We start from the raw sequence: 21,462 nt of genomic DNA, 5'->3' as shown, positions 1-21,462 counted from the left end.
TCCTCTCTGACAAGTGCCAACAGACAAACCTCAAGTCTGCCGAGAAACCTCTCAACACAATAGAACAACCTAATGAGAACACTATTTTCATCCTTTGGTCAGTGGCCAAGGTGACCGTCATTTGGAATCATGTAGAGTTAGAATACAGACAAATGGACATTATTTTCACTTTTATTACATTCTGAAATTGATTAGAATTATTTGAATAAGACTTGACTTGACTTAGCCTTGACTTAGACTTGACTTATAGTTATATTTTGAAGTTAACTTCTACATATCAATTCGGTCCAAATCCACCTCCCCTTGTCTGTGACCACAAAAAGTGATGAAATGGAAGTTTTGACGGTCTTCTCGGTTCGTGATGATGGCCAACAAACCGAACCGAACTTCTCTGTGAGGAAGACAATTTTATGCAGTGTTTGCAGTCCCGCTACTTACCATCGAATTGTTCGAGTAGCATACACCTTTTCCAGAGCAGTCAGCATTTTCACCGCAATTGTCCGACTTGACGGTCACTTTCAGACGTACGCACTGCTGGCCCCACTGCTCCGAGACCACTGCGGGACGAGAGAGAGAGAACAAAGGAACACACACGTGTGAGTTGAGCTAGTCTGGTGTGAGTGTGATGTTAATTGAATGTCGTTTTTCGGAAAGTGATGAGGAGTGTTGTGTTCCGTAACAACCCGATAGTTTGACACCCCTTTTTTCATCAACAAAAACATAAAATCAAGAAACGTCAAACTTATAAAAAGATAATCATAACCAATTAAATTTTAGGGTTATCACTCCTTCAAACAATCGTGGTCAAACTATCAAACCTCTACTGTACCATGAGGTCTCCGTCTTTTAGAGGAAATCGGTTCACGATGATGACGGTAGAGCTTTTGCGGGACAACGCACCTCAACTCAATAATGGACCGGGCGGATGCCAATTTGTCACCCCTCTAAGTGCAAGATCTCATATTTAGGCGGGTGATGTTTATCGGGAATTAGGAACACCTGTCTTGGCCAGAAAAGCTTGCTTCCGTTGAAGAGGTGCGGCTCTTAATCGAAATTCGATGCAATGCTGCAGGACTGGTGGTTAAAAATTCAATTGCTTGATGAGTGGCTCTATGTTCTCATGACATCAGAAAATATGTCAAAGGAAAGGTTTGTAATTGTACTCATGTTTAATGAGGAGTAAACGCTTAGTTTACGATTAATTTTCAAGGGATTAAACATAATTTACATCAATGAACTATTTTGAAAAAAAACATTTTTTCTTGAAAAAAAAACTTTTTACATTACAATATTGAAAGATGACAAAAAATAAATATTTTTAATATTTTTTAAACTGGCTCAATTGCAAACTTATCAGATGGAATATTTAGTGAAGTGTCCTCAATACTGACTTCAGAACTGTAGGCTGGGTTAAGCTTAAATTGCTGATATTATTGTTCACAATGATAAAGCTATTTTTTGTTAGCACATAGACTCCTTATTTCAACACAATGAGTTGAAAATTGATTTTGAATAAATTTTAAAAAATCAATTTTGCAGCCACTCTTGTCGTATGACCATATAACATAGTAGGGTAATGAATTTTTCATAGTTTATGATTTTCAAATAACTACTTTATCATAGAAGTGATTCTCGTATCAATTAATTTTCTGCATTTGAGATTGACACAAATTGCAGACTAAAAGCGTGAAAATGAAATACATAACCGCAAATGGGTCAATAAGTTACTTTTGAATGTTTATTTTTTCACTTGTTTCATCAACTTTTTAAAAAGTACATGTTTATTATAAGTAGTAAAAATATAGTTACAATTAGCTGAATATTCAATAAAACAACAGTTTTTTTTTTGTTTTGGAGCACGAATCAAATATTTTCCATTATGTCTAGACCGAGCCACGTAGCCCAGAGATAGCGCTTCCGCCTCTTAAGCGGTAGATTGGGTTCAAATCCCGGCTCGGACCAACACAACTGGTGATCTTTTCCTTCTGGATTCGATTGCTTATTAAAAGAAAGGTAGTGTATCGTCACAAATTGGACCTTATCAAGACACCTTAGGAAGACATCCTATGGAATGTTATCATTAATCTTAACATGTTTACATTAAGTTGAATAATAAACTGTCATGCTTTGTAAATGCCGGCCCCGAGGGTGTTCCCCTCAGGAACTGGGAAAGATTTACTTTTTTACTCTACTAATTCGATTTGAATTCAAATCCAGTAACACTTGAAAACATTATCCAGAGAATCAAAACTGCATGTACGCCTAAAAATGTTCATGTTGTTACTGTAAAAAATCTCGGGATTTGTGTTTTTTAGGCATCCAATAAAAAAATCCTGGTTATTCAAACCTCAAACTTTTTTTTACTCAGCTGATAACCTTTTATTTATGTCCAATAGAGTTGAACTCAGTTAAAACGACAAGGAAAAAAGTTTAATTTTTAACTTTCGTAATAAAAACTATTCTATAGCTAAAACCTGGGTGATGAATAGAGAGAATGCGTTACGTGATTTTCGAATGATCCCACTTTGTTTACATTTACTAAGTAGGAGGATGTTCAAGCACAAGCATGACTTTTTTCTTACTGGTAAATGAGCTGTTTTATAATTAGTTGTAAGTGCTTTATTTTGTCTAGTTTTTTACATTTTTTCCTGGAAAATTGTAAAGTTTCGATCGGTTAGAAGAGATTTTTCTTTTTTACGGGTGACGAAGAACTGCGACAAGAGCGTAATTCTGCGATGTCGCAGATAAATTTCCTGAATGATTTTGGATTACTGTAGCTCTTCCTGATTCAATGAAAAAACATCGCTAATTCTAGCGAAGCTGATCCAACAGACAGAAAGGATTTTCACTAAACCAGGTTATTATACGTAATCATACAATAAAGACAGTTTCTGGATGGATACAACCGCGTCGACTCCATAAATAACTTCAATTCATAATTCGCCTTCAACTTTCTTAAGGTTTCTTGACTTCACCCCAGGTCCTCAAAAGCCACACATTTTTCATTCTGGCAAATTAAAATATTTTTTTTATGATCTATCACAATACTTTCTACTTTTGGCGAACAGTAAATTGGTTCCACTTTAACAGTTCAAAATTGAGGCCGTTTTGCGAACCACTATTCAGCACCCAGGCTAAAACCATTAAAATAGTCAAGTAAAAAATATTTGTCGAACTATCTACACCAGGAGGCTCCTGAAAAATTTTGAGTAATTTTCAAATTTTGATTTTTTACTTTCAAATGGAATTGCTGTATTGTTGACTAGCTTTTTAAACTTTTCACAATTTACTGAAAATTTCTTTCAGAGGAACTTCTCTTCCAAACCCAGATGAATTCCAAACATTTCAAAAATGATCTCTTGAATTTTAAGAAAATCTTGGAATTGATGATTTAGCTTGAGGTTTTAATATTTTTGCTAAGGCTCGTTTATAAATATTTTGTAATAATTCATCATTTTTTTTTATTTTTTTTTTATTTTTTTTTTCATTAATACACAAATACTTTTAAAAAACATTTTTCTTTTCCATTTAAAATTATTTTTGATTTTTTATGGCATTCCGATATACAGTACAGCAAAACATTTGGAAAACAACTGGACTTGTGTAAAAAGCATTTTAAAACATTTTTTTCCATGCAAATGTTGAAATTTTGGTTTTTAATTTCAATGTTTTATATTGGTTTACCCCGCGACTATAGCGTCAAATTTCCCGTTTGGGAAAACAGTCCTCGGAATTCCCGGGATTTCCCGTAAAAAAACAAAAGGTTTTTTTTTTGCTGTAAAAATCTTTCAAACGAAGTCTGGCATATGGCATAAAATGATCATAAAAAATCTTTGAAAAATTACTTTGTATTGTTTAAGAGGTGCCTAAAAAATATAAATATACTTATCAAACTTGTTTCGAATATTTGGAAACATTGAATTGTTTTTTAACATGCTATCAAGCTTTTAATTGATCTTCTCACTTATTTTAACCATTAAATTTGATGTTCTATACAATTTTGTTGCAAAATATAAATCAAAGCCAATATCAGAAAAAACCATTAATTTTTAAAATTGAACGCTCTACCCTCGATTTTTTTTTTAAATGGCAAATATGCACAAGCTAATGATTGGAGAAAAAGTTATTCGTATCACAAAAGTTTTCCAAATAACTTCACAGCAAAAAAATTAGTAATCTAGCTGCGTGTAAAAGGCCTGGGTGTAAAGTTAATGTTGCATTATTTTATGAAATTATATGTAATATTACACCCTGAAATATGTAGCCCATCAGTATGGGAAACCTACTTGTCCGAAATGTCAAGCTCATGTATGCATTTATCCTTTCCATTCCTCATCGGTCTGATGGCCGAGGGGGCTAAGGCGCCTGTCCGTACTGTTGGTGCTGGGTTTGAATCCCGTCGGTTGCAACTTTTTTTTTGTTTTTACAAAACTTGTACATGCAGCGTGTAATATTAAGTGTCTTTTTTGACGAAGGTGATGTGCATGCTTTTGCATGAGATTTTACCATCGGATTTTTTGCTGTGTTCTACATCACGAGAAAAAATCGGAAAAAGTTAAAAAGGGTTAATTGTGAGACAACTAACATAAAGACTACAGTACCCATGTTCAGTAAATTTTAGTAGGTTCAACTAAATTTTTCGGGAATCACTCAATTTGCATACAACACAAAAAAAAAATGAACGAATGAAGTCTAGAAAATCTTCGAAAATAATTTTAAGTATAACTTTTCATAAAGTTTCAATTTTTCGGCGGGTAAAATTTATCATTATCATTTTGAAACTGTCAAATCCAAACGCTCCTTTGAAAAATCCCTTTTCTAACTGATAAACATCCATCACAAATACTAGTCTGCTCGATGAGCCAGATCAAGAATGATAAGTTAAATTACTTCCTTCAGCGGCAAAGCTCCTCCACTATCATCGCTGTCATCATCACGTTCGTCTCGTCATCATCAACATTTTTATCCGCTTAAACTTTCTCTGGGAAAATGTGGAAACTCAGGATTTTAACCTTGTGCCTTCAGTTTTGTCCAGCAGCTGTCACCAACTTTCAGGCGAGCAAAAAGCAAAAGCTCAATCCGTCAAAGTTTCCAGTAGAGGGAAGAATGAATTCTTTTCGAATTTGAGGAGAATTGTTCAGTAGAATCAAGAAACGAAAGCAAAAGCACTAAATGACACAATAATTAATGTCCGGACGACGACGACGACGACGACGATTGGGGGTGGGATTAAAGAGCATTGCTAATGACAGACTAACTGGGGCGACCTATAGGTTGGCAGCAGTTTGCAAAGTGGTACTTATTACCTGCCAAGATGAAGAAAATGAAGAGGATGACGAAGAAAGACAAGTCCGTCAAACTGCAGAAACTCACCAATTAGCAGATTAATTCCCTCCGTCAGGTCCTTGTCGTACAGGGTGACCAGCTTTTTGCCGTCCACGATGAGGGGCGTAATGTCGAGCAGGACGCCCTCGGTGATGTCGCAGTGCTCGTGGCCCAGCCGCGTCACCTGGTAGACGGCCGTCGTCGCGTGATGGCTGCTGGATTTAATTAAAAAGAAGAGAGAGTGAAGGAACCATGATTAATGAAACAATTTTATTTAGTCGACTGTTGATGGGTTTCGTTGAATGGTTCAATTTGTTGCAAGCAAGTGTTGTTGTAATCTGATACTCTGTTGGGATTCGTGAATAATTAGCTAACATCAGGTCAGTATTTCAGAACTTAAATTCAATTTCTTCCCAAAATCTGATCCAAGTCTTTCAACTTTATCGGCAATCTCTTTGTTGCTCCATTAAGGACAACAACAGAGACGGCAGTCAATTTAGCAACATCCACAGTCCAGCTCAAAGCGATTCGCAGCCAACCTGCGAAAGTCACTTCCAGAAAGCTGCCCGCCGTGCGGTTATCGCGGGCTCGTGTTCTGCGGGAGATGGCCATGGTCAGATAAAAAACGGCTGACAAGCTGACGTTCCTCTGTTCGGTTCGTTGTGCAGCAATTTCAGCTTAACATGGCGCACCACGCTGCTGGTTTTCTGGGGAAAACATGATTATAGTGCAAAATTTCCGCCGTGTCATTCCGGGCAGCAAACTGGCGTGCTTTTTCCAAGAGTGGTGTGCCGCGAAAAGTTGGCCCGCGTGGAAAATCTGCAGAGCTTTGCGCTTTTTCCTTGCCACTGGGCAGGGTGGAAACGCACACACCTTCACAGCACGGTGACACAGTGAGCGCATTTTTTGAAAAATATACTCATTTTAGTTAGATCAACACGGCTAACAAACAATCGGGAATTTTTCATACACTTCGAAAGTTTTTGACAAAACTAAAATGCTTCAAAAATATATAGAGCAATTCCAGCTCAAATCAGGAATTTTTCTGGTACTTTTGTACCCGACCCTCTCCGATTTCAATGAAATTTTGTAGACATGTTATCCTAGTCCTATATGAGCCATTTTTGTGTATATGGAGCCAATAGTACTAGAAAATAACATTTGAGGAGGGTGTAAGGTATTTAAATATTTTTGAACTTTGTAATTTAAAAATAACTGTATCTCGAAGCCGTTACGTCGTATCAAAAAGTGGTCAAAGACAAACTTTTAGGAAATTGAACGGGCTTTCTGAAAAAAATACACTGAAACAAAAATACACGCCACTTCTATGAGATTTTTTGATTTTTAAGTCTAAAACTTAAATTTAAAGGTGTTGTCACGATTTTTTTTCGTTCAAAATTTTTGAGGAAATAGTCTAAGATGTTACCAAAAGACTGACGAAAAATGCAGGATGGTATGTCTCTCCGAAAAAAATACAAAAATCATTTACTAAAACTGTTTCTTTGAAAAGTGGTCTAAACGTCAAAATTTTAAAAAACCCATAGTGGGAATCGGTTTCCCAGACAATTTTACATAAAAGTCTCCATATTGACCATTGTCCTATGTCCAATCCTTGGGAAGATACAGCGGTTTTAAAAATAAAAATGATGAAAAAATGGGTTTTTTGTGGTTTTTGGCAATTTATATATGACAGACTTGGTTTTTCAGTCTCGTAAATATTTTTACCGGAAAGCTCGTCCAATTTCCCATAAGTTTGCCTTTGACAGCATTTCAATTGGATGTAAGGGCTTACAGTTATAAGCTTAATTACATTGTTAATAACTGAAAAGAGAATATTTTTTTCAGTGTGGTAGAAACCTGGATAATAAATTAGCTTACGTAAATATCAAAACGAGTCAAATCAAAAAGCTGTCAAAGGCAAACTTATGGGAAATTGGACGAGCTTTCCGGTAAAAATATTTACGAGACTGAAAAACCAAGTCTGTCATATTTTTTTTTTTTTTTTTACTGTGAACAGACACGGACCACTGCGACACTTGCGTATCTATTGTAGTATGATCTGTTCTCAGGTTTTCTGTTTTGCTGCTATACACAGCCTGCCGAACGATCGTCTTCCGTAGCGCTATTGTTTGAGCGAGACAGTTTTTGACGAATTATTCGAGCAGTTGCCCCCTCTCATTCCCCAAACCAATCACTCAATGCCATGCCACACGAGCACGAGAGACCGATCCGAAGACGTGGAGATGAGCGAGATTGAGGGGAAATCTCGTTTATTTTTTACCCATCTAGAGATCGTTACCGATCATATAGCCCAATCTTCAGCTCGAATTTTGCCTGAGAGCATGTGACCGAGTCGAAAGTAGCATTTGAAGCTCTTCTCTGTGTATTGCTGCAGAGTTCTTCAACGCTCAGACTCAGTCGCCAACAGATCGTCCGAGAGATTGGATGTGATGGGTTTTGGGGAGGCTTGGGACTTGACAAAGTCAATTCCCGCAGCAGCCGATATCCCCTCTCGACCGCCACCTACCCTTTTTGCCTCGCCAGATGGGTTTCAAGCCATCGACCTTCCGCTTACAAAGCGAAACCCGTACCACTAGACCACGGGAGCTCGGCAAAGTCTGTCATATAGAAATTGCCAAAAACCACCAAAAAACCCATTTTTTCATCATTTTTATTTTTAAAACCGCTGTATCTTCCCAAGGATTGGACATAGGACAATGGTCAATATGGAGACTTTTATGTAAAATTGTCTGGGGAACCGATTCCCACTATGGGTTTTTTTAAATTTTGACGTTTAGACCACTTTTCAAAAAAACAGTTTTAGTAAATGATTTTTGTATTTTTTTAGGAGAGACATACCATCCTGCATTTTTCGTCAGTCTTTTGGTAACATCTTAGGCTATTTCCTCAAAAATTTTGAACGAAAAAAAAATCGTGACAACACCTTTAAATTTAAGTTTTAGACTTAAAAATCAAAAAATCTCATAGAAGTGGCGTGTATTTTTGTTTCAGTGTATTTTTTTCAGAAAGCCCATCCAATTTCCTACAAGTTTGTCTTGGACCACTTTTTGATACGACGCAATGGCTTCGAGACACAGTAATTTTTAAATTGCAAAATACAAACATATTTAAATACCTTACGCCCTTCTCAAATGTTATTTTCGAGTACTATTGGCTCCATATACACAAAAATGGCTTATATAGGCCTAGTATAACATGTCTAAAAACTTTCATTGAAATCGGAGAGGGTCGGGTACAAAAGTACCAGAAAAATTCCTGATTTGAGCTGGAATTGCTCTATACCGTAAACCGGGGTGACTTTGATATGATTTCATTTTGTTTTTGGAATATTTTTCAACTGGTAGGGTTTTTCTCAAGATAATAATTTTTAAAACATGTACTGTGGTAGGCCACACAAAGTCCTTGCACTATTTTGGAAAAACAGTTTTTTCAATAGTGTTTAGAAAAATAGTTATGCTTAAAAATCTTTATTCAAATTCCAGAGTAACTTTGATAGTCATAGTTTTTTTTTGTTATAATCATATTAAAGATGTTCAAATTTTATTTGTACGTTAAATGTACCATCACTAAAGTAGCTGATTTAGTTTTACAAAAAAATATATATTAAGTTTATAAGCGTTTTAAAATACATATTGATTTTAGGTAAAATTGTAAAAAAATCGATTTTTGCCAGAAATTTGTTAAAACTAGTATTGTTTATAAAACGATTGATTTATGTTGCATTTTATACTGAATTCGAAGCACGAATCACAAGTTTTCACATTTAACATGAAATTCGTTCAACTGAAACTGCCTATAAATTCGGAGATTTTTTTATATTGTATTTCAAAAACAAATATAATTTATTATTATCAAACTTATTTAACCTTCTCCTAGTGGAAAATTTTCCAAAGAATCCGAAAATACATTCCGTTTTTCGATTCAAAATCATGTTCATTGAGAAAACCATGACACTTTGAGAAGTTTAAAATAATGGCTTTCATCAACATTTTCTTAACTATATTTAACTAACTTTTTAAACTTTTCAAAATTTTATAAAAAGTTCTTCTTGAGGTACTTTGAACACTCACCTACCACAGTCAGTATGATTCTAAACCATTCCGTACGTATTTTAATTGTACTTTTCATGTAGCGGAAAAACAAACCTATCAAATCACCCCGGCTATCAAAGTCGCCCCGTTTCACGGTATACTTAGACTGATATTTTAAGAGAGAGTCCACGAACAGGGCACACCCCTTTGTATGGGATGTCGTTTGGTACTCACAAATGTGCCTAAAATTTTCAGGGGTTGTTTGTACATATAAAACAATTTCACAATAGAAACATGCACAAAATTTTTTATTTTCGTCCATTTTAACTCTTTAAAAAATGAAAGTTAAAAAAAAAGAAGCTTCTAAATTTTTGTGCATGTTTCTATTGTTAAATGTCTCAGGAATACGAAAATAATAAAATTATCACCAGAAAATGGGATCTAAGAGGTCCCCCGAGCAAAAATTTACATCCTAAAAATTCACTTAAAGTAAAAGTGTCTATTTAATAAGTTAAACTGCCTAACCCAAAGCGTTCTTAGAATCAGATGGTAGTCCCAGATGTCTCCTACAAGCTGCAGGTCGAACCGAGTTGATATCTGGATGGAACACTTTTTTATTTGAGTTTGAAAATTATGCTATTTTTTTTACTTAAATGCCAATAACTCCCTTCAGATTTAACCAATTGGGATGCTTCACCCTGCATTTTGTTGCATTTTTCAAGCCCTTTCAGATGCATTTTAAATTTTGAAATTAAATTGAATTTATCCTAAATTATAGCATTTTTAAGATTTTTGACGTTTTTGAACCTTCAAACTAGTATCCCGATTTGGCCCACTTCCCGTTGACCTAGAGTTCTCATATTTTGGCCAGATGCTAGTTTTTTATGTTCAAAAAACCCCTGCAAATTTCAGGCAGATTGGTAAGGTCGATGCGAGATGGGTATGCTTTGTTCGTGGACTCGCTCTTAAGTATTTTTCGAAATAATGCAGCATTGATGATGAGTTTAAAAAAAACTTGAATTATTTTTTTTAAATGTATGGAAAAAACCTGATCTTTTCATAGCAATATTGCAAAAAACTAAACTTTATAGTTAATTTTCAAAAGCACGTAATTTGAGGAAATTTTACTCCATTATCAGAAACCTCGAATATCCAAATTTCGATTAATCTAACGTTTGTTTAGGTTTGTATGGGACATTGCATGATCGAATCACGAACAAAAAAGATATTTTTTATATATTCAACCATTTAACATCAAGTGCGATTTCTGCGACCCCATTGTAATAGAATTTCAAAAGTTGAATTGCCTTTTAAATAAGCAAATGTTATGAAATGGTCTTTTGAACAAAATTATCATTATTAGCTTTTTGGGTGTTTTTGAAACCGCCGTTAGCATATCGAAAACACTCAAAAGCAAAAAAAAAAATATTTGTATTTAGATTTTCTCTATATTTCATCCCTGCAATTTAGAGTAGTTTATTATTTTAGCCCGACAAAAAATAAAAATAAACAATTGTGGGTCAATTCTCCATAGTGAAAGGCCGTCGGATAATTGAGTCTGGACTGTATTACTTTCGAAATGTGTGTATGGATAATTAGGGCGGTTCATCGCTCTTGCATACCACCCAAAAACTGCATGCGATATTTAGGAGAACCGAACCGCACTTATGCTCCATAAAAACTTTTGAGAAAAACCATCCGGTCCAGACAAACTATTTTTGAAAAATTCAAATGCACGTGATTCGGGGGACCCCAAAGTTCATGCTTCCCCTCGAGTTGAATCTGTGCAGATTTTTTTTTGGTCGGTGTCATCGGTGTTCGTTCACAGTACCTCTATACTACCAGATCGTTATCTTTATTGTTACTGTTGTCATTTGCTCTACTGTGGGTGCAATACTACCGACTACTATTTCACACTCTACACTCTTTTGTTTTCATCATTGTCGATCCGACTTTTGATTGCAAGGATTAAAATTAAGAAAAAAAAGTAAACGATAATCAATTCTATTTTTACTTTCAAATAATGTTACAAAGGACATTTAAAAAAATCTAGTTCACATGATAACCAAAATTAAATTTAGATTATTTCAATAAAACGGACGGAAAAATGCTAAAATATAGCACTAGGTGAGTTCACAAGTTAAAAATAAAGTTGATTTTATGGTTTTAATTTCAAAGTTTGCCTTATCTACAGTAAAGCAGCACCAACTTATACACATTTCTACTAAGACTTTCACCCACCGTGCCTTGGCGTCGAGTTAATAATGCTATCAAAATAAAGTGCAAAATCAGGAAAAGTGTCACCAAGACGAGAGACTGCGAAAAAAAGTTAAAAATCCACCAAGATAGATGGCGCGTTTCTGCGGCTTTCATTTTCATTTTATGACACGCAAATGAAAGTGAAAAGTGGAGGAAAAACTCTCAACTCTGTCAAAACCACCGAGTTGGGTTGGCATTTTTTGCTTACCTTTCCGCTGATTTGTTATAATTGGACGGAATTAAGTGCTTATCGTCAATCTCGACGATCAACACGTCACCGGACTGGATGTCGGCGGTTCCCTCCCAGGAGATGGTCGTCGGGATGCAGCTCGAGCCGGCGGAGCAATCCTCCGGTGTCTGGAAAATTGAGAAGAAGAAGGAAGAAAAGTTCGGTTGAAGATTACAGCGAAAACAATTAGCGCGTGATGATGGAGGGAACGGTGATAAGCTGAAGGAAGTGTACTTTTTTGACGGGGACTATTAATTTGACGGAAGTAAGGAGTCAGTTGAATTTTAATATTTTTGTTAGAATAATTTTAACCAAGAACGTCACAAAGTCATCTCAAACACAATACATTTTAATGCACATCCGGATGAATGCTTCAATTCTCGTAAACGTTACACATATAACACATTCATCCCGGAAGAGCACTTCCGGAATGGGCCCATTATGTCACCCCCAACGAGCGTAGGGGAAACCACCCTCTTCTCTTTTAGTTAAACTGCCCAGAACAGCCGTTACACTTCGATTGTTCCGACAACCATTTCATTCTTTCTTTTTCTATGCATGCTGCAACATAGTTTCTCTTGTGGGTGTGTGGCAAGACCGGTCGAAACCGCAGCCGGAAGTGTTGCTATTTTTCTCTTCCACACTCCTTTCTTTTCCCCCCTTTTATCGCTGTGATCAAACTGATGGGACTCTGATGTAAGCTTCACATGACATTGTGGGCGGTTCCATCCCAAACTTCGATTAACTTGTCGAAATTAAAACTTTGTCTTAACTAACATCTTCCGTCATTCATCTATTCATCTCTTCATCTCTTTAACTCTTCATCTCTTCATCTCTTTATCTCTTCATCTCTTCATCTCTTCATCTCTTCATCTCTTCATCTCTTCACCTCTTCATCTTTTCATCTCTTCATCTCTTCATCTCTTCATCTCTTCGTCTCTTCATCTCTTCACCTCTTCACCTCTTCATCTCTTCATCTCTTCATCTCTTCATCTCTTCATCTCTTCATCTCTTCATCTCTTCATCTCTTCATCTCATCATCTCTTCATCTCTTCATCTCTTCATCTCTTCATCTCTTCATCTCTTCATCTCTTCATCTCTTCATCTCTTCATCTCTTCATCTCTTCATCTCTTCATCTCTTCATCTCTTCATCTCTTCATCTCTTCATCTCTTCATCTCTTCATCTCTTCATCTCTTCATCTCTTCATCTCTTCATCTCTTCATCTCTTCATCTCTTCATCTCTTCATCTCTTCATCTCTTCATCTCTTCATCTCTTCATCTCCTCATCTCTTCACCTCTTCATCTCTTCACCTCTTCATCTCTTCATATCTTCATCTCTTCATCTCTTCACCTCTTCATCTCTTCATCTTTATATCTCTTTCAAACTTGTTAACGATAAAATTATCGAGGCTCGATAACGATAACGATAGTTTTATCGTTATGATACTACATACTTGGGTATGAGAGGATTAACAGGTTATCATTTAGTGATCATAGTGAAACAACACAATTTGAGCTTTCCAATCACAGTAAAAATGTTCAAAGACATAATGTCATCTGATAAATCTCTTTGAAAAAATGGCAACACAGTGCATGCGACTTAAAAAAGAACATTATAACAAATACTGAACAATAACAAAAATTTGGAATTAAGATAACTCCGACTCAAGGTTATCTTAAATTTTCAGCTCCGACTCCTACTTTAGCTTATGAAATTTAGCCGATTCCAACTCCAGCTTTTCGAGTTTTGAAGACTCCGACTCTGGCTCCGACTTCGACTCCACAGCCCTGCTTTTTATTTTAAATAGGGTTTTTTTTTTTGTTAAAAACTAAAATTTTCACAAAATATCTTATTTTTCAAAATGCTCAAATATTCAAAATTTGCAATATGCTTATCAAATGAAGCAACAATTTGCATGCTTTTTTACTTCCTCAGAGTTTTTTTTTGCAAATACTAAAATTTTCTCAAATTAAAAAAAATACTGCATTTTTTCGAAATTACTCGAACTTTCAAATATGCAATATGGGTATCAAACGAAGCAAAATTGTGCATGCTTTTTTCACTTGATTAGAGTGTTTTGGAAAAATACTAAAGTTTTCATAAATTACCGTATTTTTTCGAATATACACAAAATTTTTATAAATTACCGTATTTCTTCGAAAATACTCAAAATTTTCAAAATATGCAATATGGATATCAAATGAAGCGAAATTTGGATTGCTCTTTCACATTTATAAAGTTTTTTTGAAAATTCAATTGTTGTACTTTTTTTTGACTTGGTTGGAGAGTTTTGGAAAATACAAAATTTTTCACAAAACACCGTATTTTCTCGGTAGTCTTCAATTTTTTTTAAGCGTATCAAACGAAACGAAATGTTGTATGCTTTTTTTCACTTGATTAGACTGTTTTTGGAAAATACTAAAATTTTCACAACTTACCGTATCTTTTCAAAGATGCTAAGATTTTCAAAATATGCAATATGGATATCAAATGAATCTAATGAATCTATGAAGCATACACAGTTTGAATGTATGTATGAAGCATGCAAAAAATCGTTTCGTTTGATACCCATATTGTATATTTAGAAAATTTGAGTACTTTCGAAAAAATACGGTATTTTGTGAAAATTTTAGTACTAAAATAAATTCACTCAATGTGAAAAGCGAACCGAATTTTATTTCGTGTGATACCCTTGTTGCAAATTTTGCAAAATGCAAATTTGAGTATTTTCAAAAAATACGTTATTTTGTGAAAATTTTAGTTTTCAACAAAAAAACCTGACTTAATCCACCTTTAGGTGGTTGGTGCCTTCCTCTCATTTATAGAGTATAGAGTATATATTATAGAGTATCTATACTGTCCTCATGGTTTATGAATCTCCCCTAACGCGATCGTAGCACGTAAGAGGTTCTAATAAAAATAATTGATTAGTAAAAAAACAGACTACCTACAGACGTTTTGTCAAGATTATACAGACACCGCCTTTGAGGAAAATGGCATCCCTCTTCACGGTTTTTTCGTGGCGATCAGACCCGACCATTTGAGGTTATGTAAATTCAGACCACTTTTTAAACTGCTTGTAATTTTAGATAGGTAAGTCGCATCTCAAAAATTCTTGATCCACAAGAAAGGTCATTTCAGAACCTTTCTAAAAATATATAATATGGTTTTCATGCAAAAATCACCCTTTTTGCAAATTGTGAACTTTATATGCAGCAGTTTTTTAAACATAACTTTTATAAATTTCAATAGGGACTTATGGGACCTCAAGACGAATCGAATGAGGCTAATACGGTCAAAATCGGCTCAGTCTGTGACGAGATATTCCAGTGACATTGATTCGGTACCCATGTCTACATACAGCCAAACACACAGACATTTGCTCAGCTGGTGATTCTGAGTCAATATGTATAAATGACGGTAGGTCTAGGAGGTCTTAGTAAAAATTTCATTTTTCGAGTGATTTTATAGCCTTTCCTCAGTAAGGCGAGGAAGGCAAAACTCTAATAAAGTGAAAAAGCATTCAAAATTTCACTTCGTCTGATACCCATATTGCAAATTATCAAAATCTGAGTACTTTTGAAAAAAAATACGATATTTTGTGAACAATTTTGAGTATATATTTTACATAGAAACTTACTAGATTTTCAAAAAAAAAATTCTCGGTGAAAGCATTGAAAATTCAACATGATATGGTTGAATTTATAGATTTGAGAAATATTTAAATATGAGTTAACCCTTTATCGCTTTCGTCCCGATGATAACGATATAACTATCATTATCGTCAGACGATAATATTATCGACAGTAATTTTATCGATTAACAACCTTGAACTGTTCTATGTTTAATCAAATTATCAATTTTCAACATTGACTCTTCTAGGACCTTCGTCATTCCGTCTGGAATTTCCTAATGCCAAACCACCTTGTGTGGAAAGATTCCCTCGAGGACGGAAGCATGGAAAAATTGCACTTTTTCTTTTTTTTTTCAAAACTCTTCTTCTTGCACCAGAAAAGGGTCGAGAGATGCCGGTACAACACGAGTAGCAATTTCCACAAGAATGAACCTATGAAGTTCTCTTTGCATCCTTCAACAGTTTCTTTTTTTCACTCTCTTGCGAGCGATGGTCAGCCCCGGGATCGAAGGGTGAGTGCATTCCTTGGCTGGTGTGTCACTCTGCATCGCCGAGTGGCCGAATGAACCTCAAGTGTAAAATAGGTTTTGAAAAGTTTTTTTTTCTATTCCGAGAGGGAGGGGTTGAAAGTGGGTGGCTACTTTTCTTTCAAACTGTGTGTTTCTTTTTAGCTTCTTGTGAACCTTTCTTTGGAACGCTATATGTATGCAGCAGGAGCATGCTACTTTGCATTTTATCACTTGATAAGTTTCTTTATTGTAGCGAGAGAAGTATTGAGCGAACGATTGGACCTTACGAGTACAGTCAACTACATGAGTGGACATGGGTTTTAGGAAATATTGAAGCAATGATGCCAAATTGCTTTTTTGGAGTTTTTCTAAAGAAGACTTCCAAAATTTTTGAAATCTCTCATCCTTCTGGCCACACTGCAGCCCTTTCCCGGGGACAGGTCAAAGTTTACATCACTACACCAGCATCCAAGTTCCAAGTTGGCTACAGTGTGGCCCTTTCGCATGTCGTACCGATGCGATCCAAGTTTTTCCAACCCAGCAAGAACTGAATACCAAATGAAACAGGCGTCCATCAAGTCTGCTCCCACCCACCCCTTCTACTCCTTCGCAAAAACATTCCGTTGGTCACCGTCACCAGGGAGGGGGGGGACGACGACCTGGGGGGACAGCTCCTAGGGCAGCCGCCCCCAGGCCAAAACATGAAGAATTTATTGCTTCGGTTTCCCGCACCATGCATGCAGCTACTATTCTCTCTCTGGGCACGGTGTTGATGGAAGGGGTTGAAACTTTTTCCCCGGGATCATGTCTTCAGCTTGTGCGAGGTGGGAGGCGGGTCGGAGTAAGGTGGGTTGTGATGTTTGGACAGAGTTGGACGAAATTTTGGGTTCTTTCGGAGCAATTGTGGTCACAAAAAGTGAGGCGGTCACATCGGATTAGAGTGATCTGAATGGCTGAATTATGCAGAAACAAATGAACTAGTGTGACTGATTCTGACTTGGAAAATGCCACTTTGTTACATGAAGCTTAGTCTTGTTGGATTAATTTCTAATTAGTGCTGATCGATTTATCTCTGGACTGATTTCTGCCAATGGAAATTATTCTGGCAATTGATCAGAGCAGAAAGCGTGTTGAAATTTATATACGGAGAAAAGTTAAGGCAATAATCACACAAACATGTAAACTTTATAAAAACCTATGCATATATGAATAAACTATCTGAGCTACAACGAAAAAAATATAAATAATGTAAAATATATTAAAAAAAAAATATTTTCAAAACGGCAAAAAAAACAAAAGTAAAAAGAAAGTTTGGAAGTAATTTTTTAATTAACTCATGAGTCAGTTTAGTGATTATCCTTTATTTATCTGATTCCTGAAATAAAAGCCAGAACTTAACCAGTTGATTCTGAATTATGGAATTTTTTATGAGGCCTTAATTAAAAATAAATTCAAAAAACCTTTTTTTTGAAAAGATTCAATTAGTTTCAAAATTTATAAATATTATCCTGAGTGCTGAAAAGACAGAATGCGTAACGTGATTTCCGAATGCTCCCCACTGCTCCCCACTAATACATCTGCATTACAGCTGTAAACATAAACAAAGTGGCAGGCTATGTTCAAGCTCAAGCGTGACATAGTTTTTGCTGCTGTAATGACTTGTTGTGATTTTTTTTAAAAATCTGTTCATTTTTAAATTTCCGTTGAAAAATTAAGGACTTCGCACTTTTTTGTTCGATAACTAATCGCTGACCAAAAGAGGTTATTTTTGATTTCCACGTGACGAAATATTGCGTCAGAAGTGGGTGGAATTATGTGGATCAGAAGAACAACCGAATCGAAGTTCCGAGGCTGTGTATCTTTGAAGCGCAGTGATAATGTTGGAGTATTCAATATTATTTGGCATTTGCCAATCATAGTTATTGATAATTCGTCGCTAACATTTCAAAAAACTTCATAAACGTAAGTTTTGAGTGAGACATAGCGCTTATTGAAATGTTAGCGAAGAATTTACCCAATCTCGATTTCTACCCTCTTCTTAAGATTTGTTTACTTCGAATACCTCGAATGCTCGATGCCACCGACAAAATAAATTATACATCGATTACAATACTTGCCACTTCTTAGTATCATTTTGCGAACAGTAAATTGTTTCAGCTCTGACAGTTCTAAATTGAGGCCGCTTTGCTAACCACTATTCTGCACCCAGATATTATCTGTCCCCCAAAAACCATTTTCCCATTTTGTTTTATTTATTTTTTTGAGCAACTTTTGTTAGAGAAAATTCTACTACCAAGTTAAAGAAAAAAAAATTAAGTAATTTTTTTTTTGCTGACTTTAGTTTTTAATGCTAAATTTGCAATCGAAAAGTACCTTTTTTTGTAAGCTGTCCGTTTTCTAGATATAGTCACCTAAAGTTTTATTTTAACCGAGAAATTTCCGTTTTTCGTGTTTTTAATAGTGTCCACGATTGTTCATTTCTGAAAATGTGTTTTTTTTATTTTCAAGAAGATCAAAAAAATTCCAATCAAGTGGCCTAACAGATATTAAAGACTGGATGTCAGTTTTCTGAAATACAGCAAAAAAAAGAAAAAAGAAAAAGGAACAGCAAAATTGAAGTTTTTAAGCCTAATCCAAAAATTCCCACATTTTCTAATGCCAATATCTCAGCAACTAATGGTGTTTGAAAAATGAAACAAATTTTATGGTCTTTTCGAACATTATTTTTTTTTAAATTTCGGAATCAAGAGTAATATTTAAAAAAAAGCCAGACATTCAATATTACGCCAATTTGAGATGTTAGCCTAGATTACAATTTCTAATAATTGAAACAGATCATAAAATTTCACAAAATTCATTTTTCAACATTGGCATTAGAAAATGTTGGAATGTTTAGATGAAATTTTAACAACTTATATTTTTTGTTTCTTTTCCTTTATTCGCTGTATTTCATTAATTAGGTGTCCAATATTTAATATCTCATAGGCATTTTGTTAAATTTCTGATCTCTTTGATAAAAAAAATATTTCAAGTAATGGGCAATCATGGACAGTAATTAAAAAAACGTTTCTTGATCCACCTTAAAGTGGTTGGTGCCTTCCTCACATTCATGTTGTATTTTAGGTTGTATTTTCAAATCATTTTAAGAGTTTTTCTTTTATGTTTTTAATTTTGTTTAATTTAATTTTTTTAATAATTATTATTTTTACCAGAACTGCAATTTTTAATTCTTTTTTTACCAACTCTCCAAAATAAAAGAGAAAAGAGGGGGCTGTAATTGAATTTAAAAGTGCTGATATGCCAACATTAGGTGCACGATGGAATTGCATGCTGTCCCCTTAGTCTTAGTAAACAATGTCTCATGAGTTGTATATTTCAGTAAAAAGTTCGTTTAAATCTTTGTCGAGACAAAATGATGTATTCAGCAACATAATTAATACAGACTTTTTCTAGAAGAGACGCAGACACTGCTTGAGCAATGTGGCAACCGGGCGATACGCATGCTGCGCGACTCTCACGCGTAAGCAAAAAGATCCGGCCTTTGAGCTTATTTAAAAATCACCCTTTTTGTAGCTACTAAAAAACTTTTTCTTGGCATAACTTTAAAAGTACTTCACTAAACAGAATAAAATTTAATAGGGTCTTAGGGGACCCCAAAACGAACAGAATAAGGCGGACCCGGCCGTAATCGGTTCAGCCAGTTCTGAAATAATCGTGTGGAAAAAAACATGCCCGCCACATCCCCGCCGACATTTGTCTAGAACAGGGGTGACCAAAGTATGGCCCGCGGGCCAAACGTGGCCCGCGAGGTGATTTTTTGTGGCCCGCGGACCCATTTTCAATAATCGTGTAAAATGGCCCGTTGATCATATGTAAAGTGATTTAATACTTCTTAAAATAAAGGTTTATTTCAAACTGTTTTATGTTTTTTTTTATTCTTTGTTAATATAAAACTGATGATTTTTCCATATTTTGATTTCCATTTTACGACATGAATATATTGTTCAAAAAGCTTTCTAATTTAAACAATTTCAAATAAAAAAGTAAATATCAAATTTTTTAATCATATATTTTTGAAATTGTTTATGAAACTTTCAAATTTGACTTAGTTAGAAAACTGTAATAAAAGCAAAAATTTAAACATTACATATTAATTTACAAGTGATGTTATAATGACCCTGTTAATGAAATGTGTTCAAACTTACTTTGCACTTAGAAATCTTTCAACTCGGGATTCGAACTCATGACAGTTGGATAACGGATCTGATTGACTACCATCTCATTCAGACAGACAAAATTTACAAATTTCAAAAAAATTAAGTGCAATCAGCTGCAATCAATTTGAAATGTTTCTCTCTGCGTTTAGCATGTTCGGGTTAATTCAAAAATAATTTGGATTTTAGTGATTTTTCGATGAACAGTTCCACAGATTTCATGTCGCCATTTTCAAATTTGAAAAAAAAAACTTTAAAATTTCAATGAGAACACATGTACATTCAATTAAAATCCTTTTTTCAAATGACTTTAAAAAATAAAATCAACAAATCTGATGGAAAACTTTCATTTTTTATTTTTCTGTATTTTTAAATATCGAAAATGTTCAAAAAATAACAGAAATTTCTAAAAACTTCAAGTAATAGAAATATTTTTTAGTCTTTTAAATGAAAATAACGTATTTTTTTTAATTTGGCCCGCAAGCTCATTTGAGTTTGAAATTTGGCCCGGCATCCGAAAACTTTGAGCACCCCTGATCTAGAATTTGATTCTGAGTCGATAGGTATACTAGGAGGTGGATTTAAGAAGTTCATTTTTCGAGTGATTTTAAAGCCTTGCCTCAGTGAGGTAGGAAGGCAATAAAATTAAACGATAATTTCTTAGTCAAAATTAAACTTTTGCTGGATATAGATTGAAAACGGTGCACTCTATCAAAAAATCTGTAAAGTATTTTTCAAATGCAAATATGATTTTTCGGTTCTATCCCATTCCCCCAGAATCCCATTTCCCAGAATTTCATTCCCCAGAAACCCAATCCCCAGAATGGCCCATTCCCCCAGAATGATCCATTCCCCAGAAATATTTAGGACCCTGAAAAACATGTTAGATTTCCCATTTGGCATAATGCCATTTAGCATATCGCCGTTTGGCATAACATGATTTGGCATAATGGCTTCGTAATGGTCAATTGGCATAATGATATCAAATTTCAACATTAATTCAATATTAGAATCGCTTTAAAGAAGACATCGCGACTTGTTATAACTGCTGATACTAATTGATTTTGTTCTTCTTGAAGCAGGGAAAACTCTCTTTACTAGAGATAACTGCTGAAGGAAAGTTTATCTAATGTCACAAGTCATAAGAGTTATCCCTTCTTTAAAGAAGGGAAGATTCAACTTTAAAGGGAAATTAAGCTTTTATCAGCAGTAATGACTGTCACGAGAGTTTTCCCTT

General features: G+C 35.0%; 1 protein-coding gene across 2 annotated transcripts in view; it reads right to left on the bottom strand.

The window, feature by feature from the left end:
• LOC120428131 (uncharacterized) overlaps positions 1–21,462 on the bottom strand; it is a 481,672-nt gene that overhangs the window by 91,294 nt on the left and 368,916 nt on the right. Inside the window, exons 3-5 of one of the 2 annotated variants that reach the window (XM_052708221.1) lie at positions 11,845–11,993; positions 5,374–5,540; positions 439–557 (exon numbers count right to left, since the gene is read on the bottom strand). In XM_052708221.1, coding sequence (XP_052564181.1) covers positions 439–557; positions 5,374–5,540; positions 11,845–11,993 — 435 coding nt within the window. The remainder of the gene's footprint in view (positions 1–438; positions 558–5,373; positions 5,541–11,844; positions 11,994–21,462) is intronic. The other variant, XM_052708222.1, reaches the window with a different exon arrangement.

Source organism: Culex pipiens, chromosome 2, assembly GCF_016801865.2.
Source record: "Culex pipiens pallens isolate TS chromosome 2, TS_CPP_V2, whole genome shotgun sequence".
Taxonomy (NCBI): domain Eukaryota; kingdom Metazoa; phylum Arthropoda; class Insecta; order Diptera; family Culicidae; genus Culex; species Culex pipiens.
Note: the sequence above shows the minus strand (reverse complement) of the source record. Positions and strands in the feature narration are given on the sequence as shown.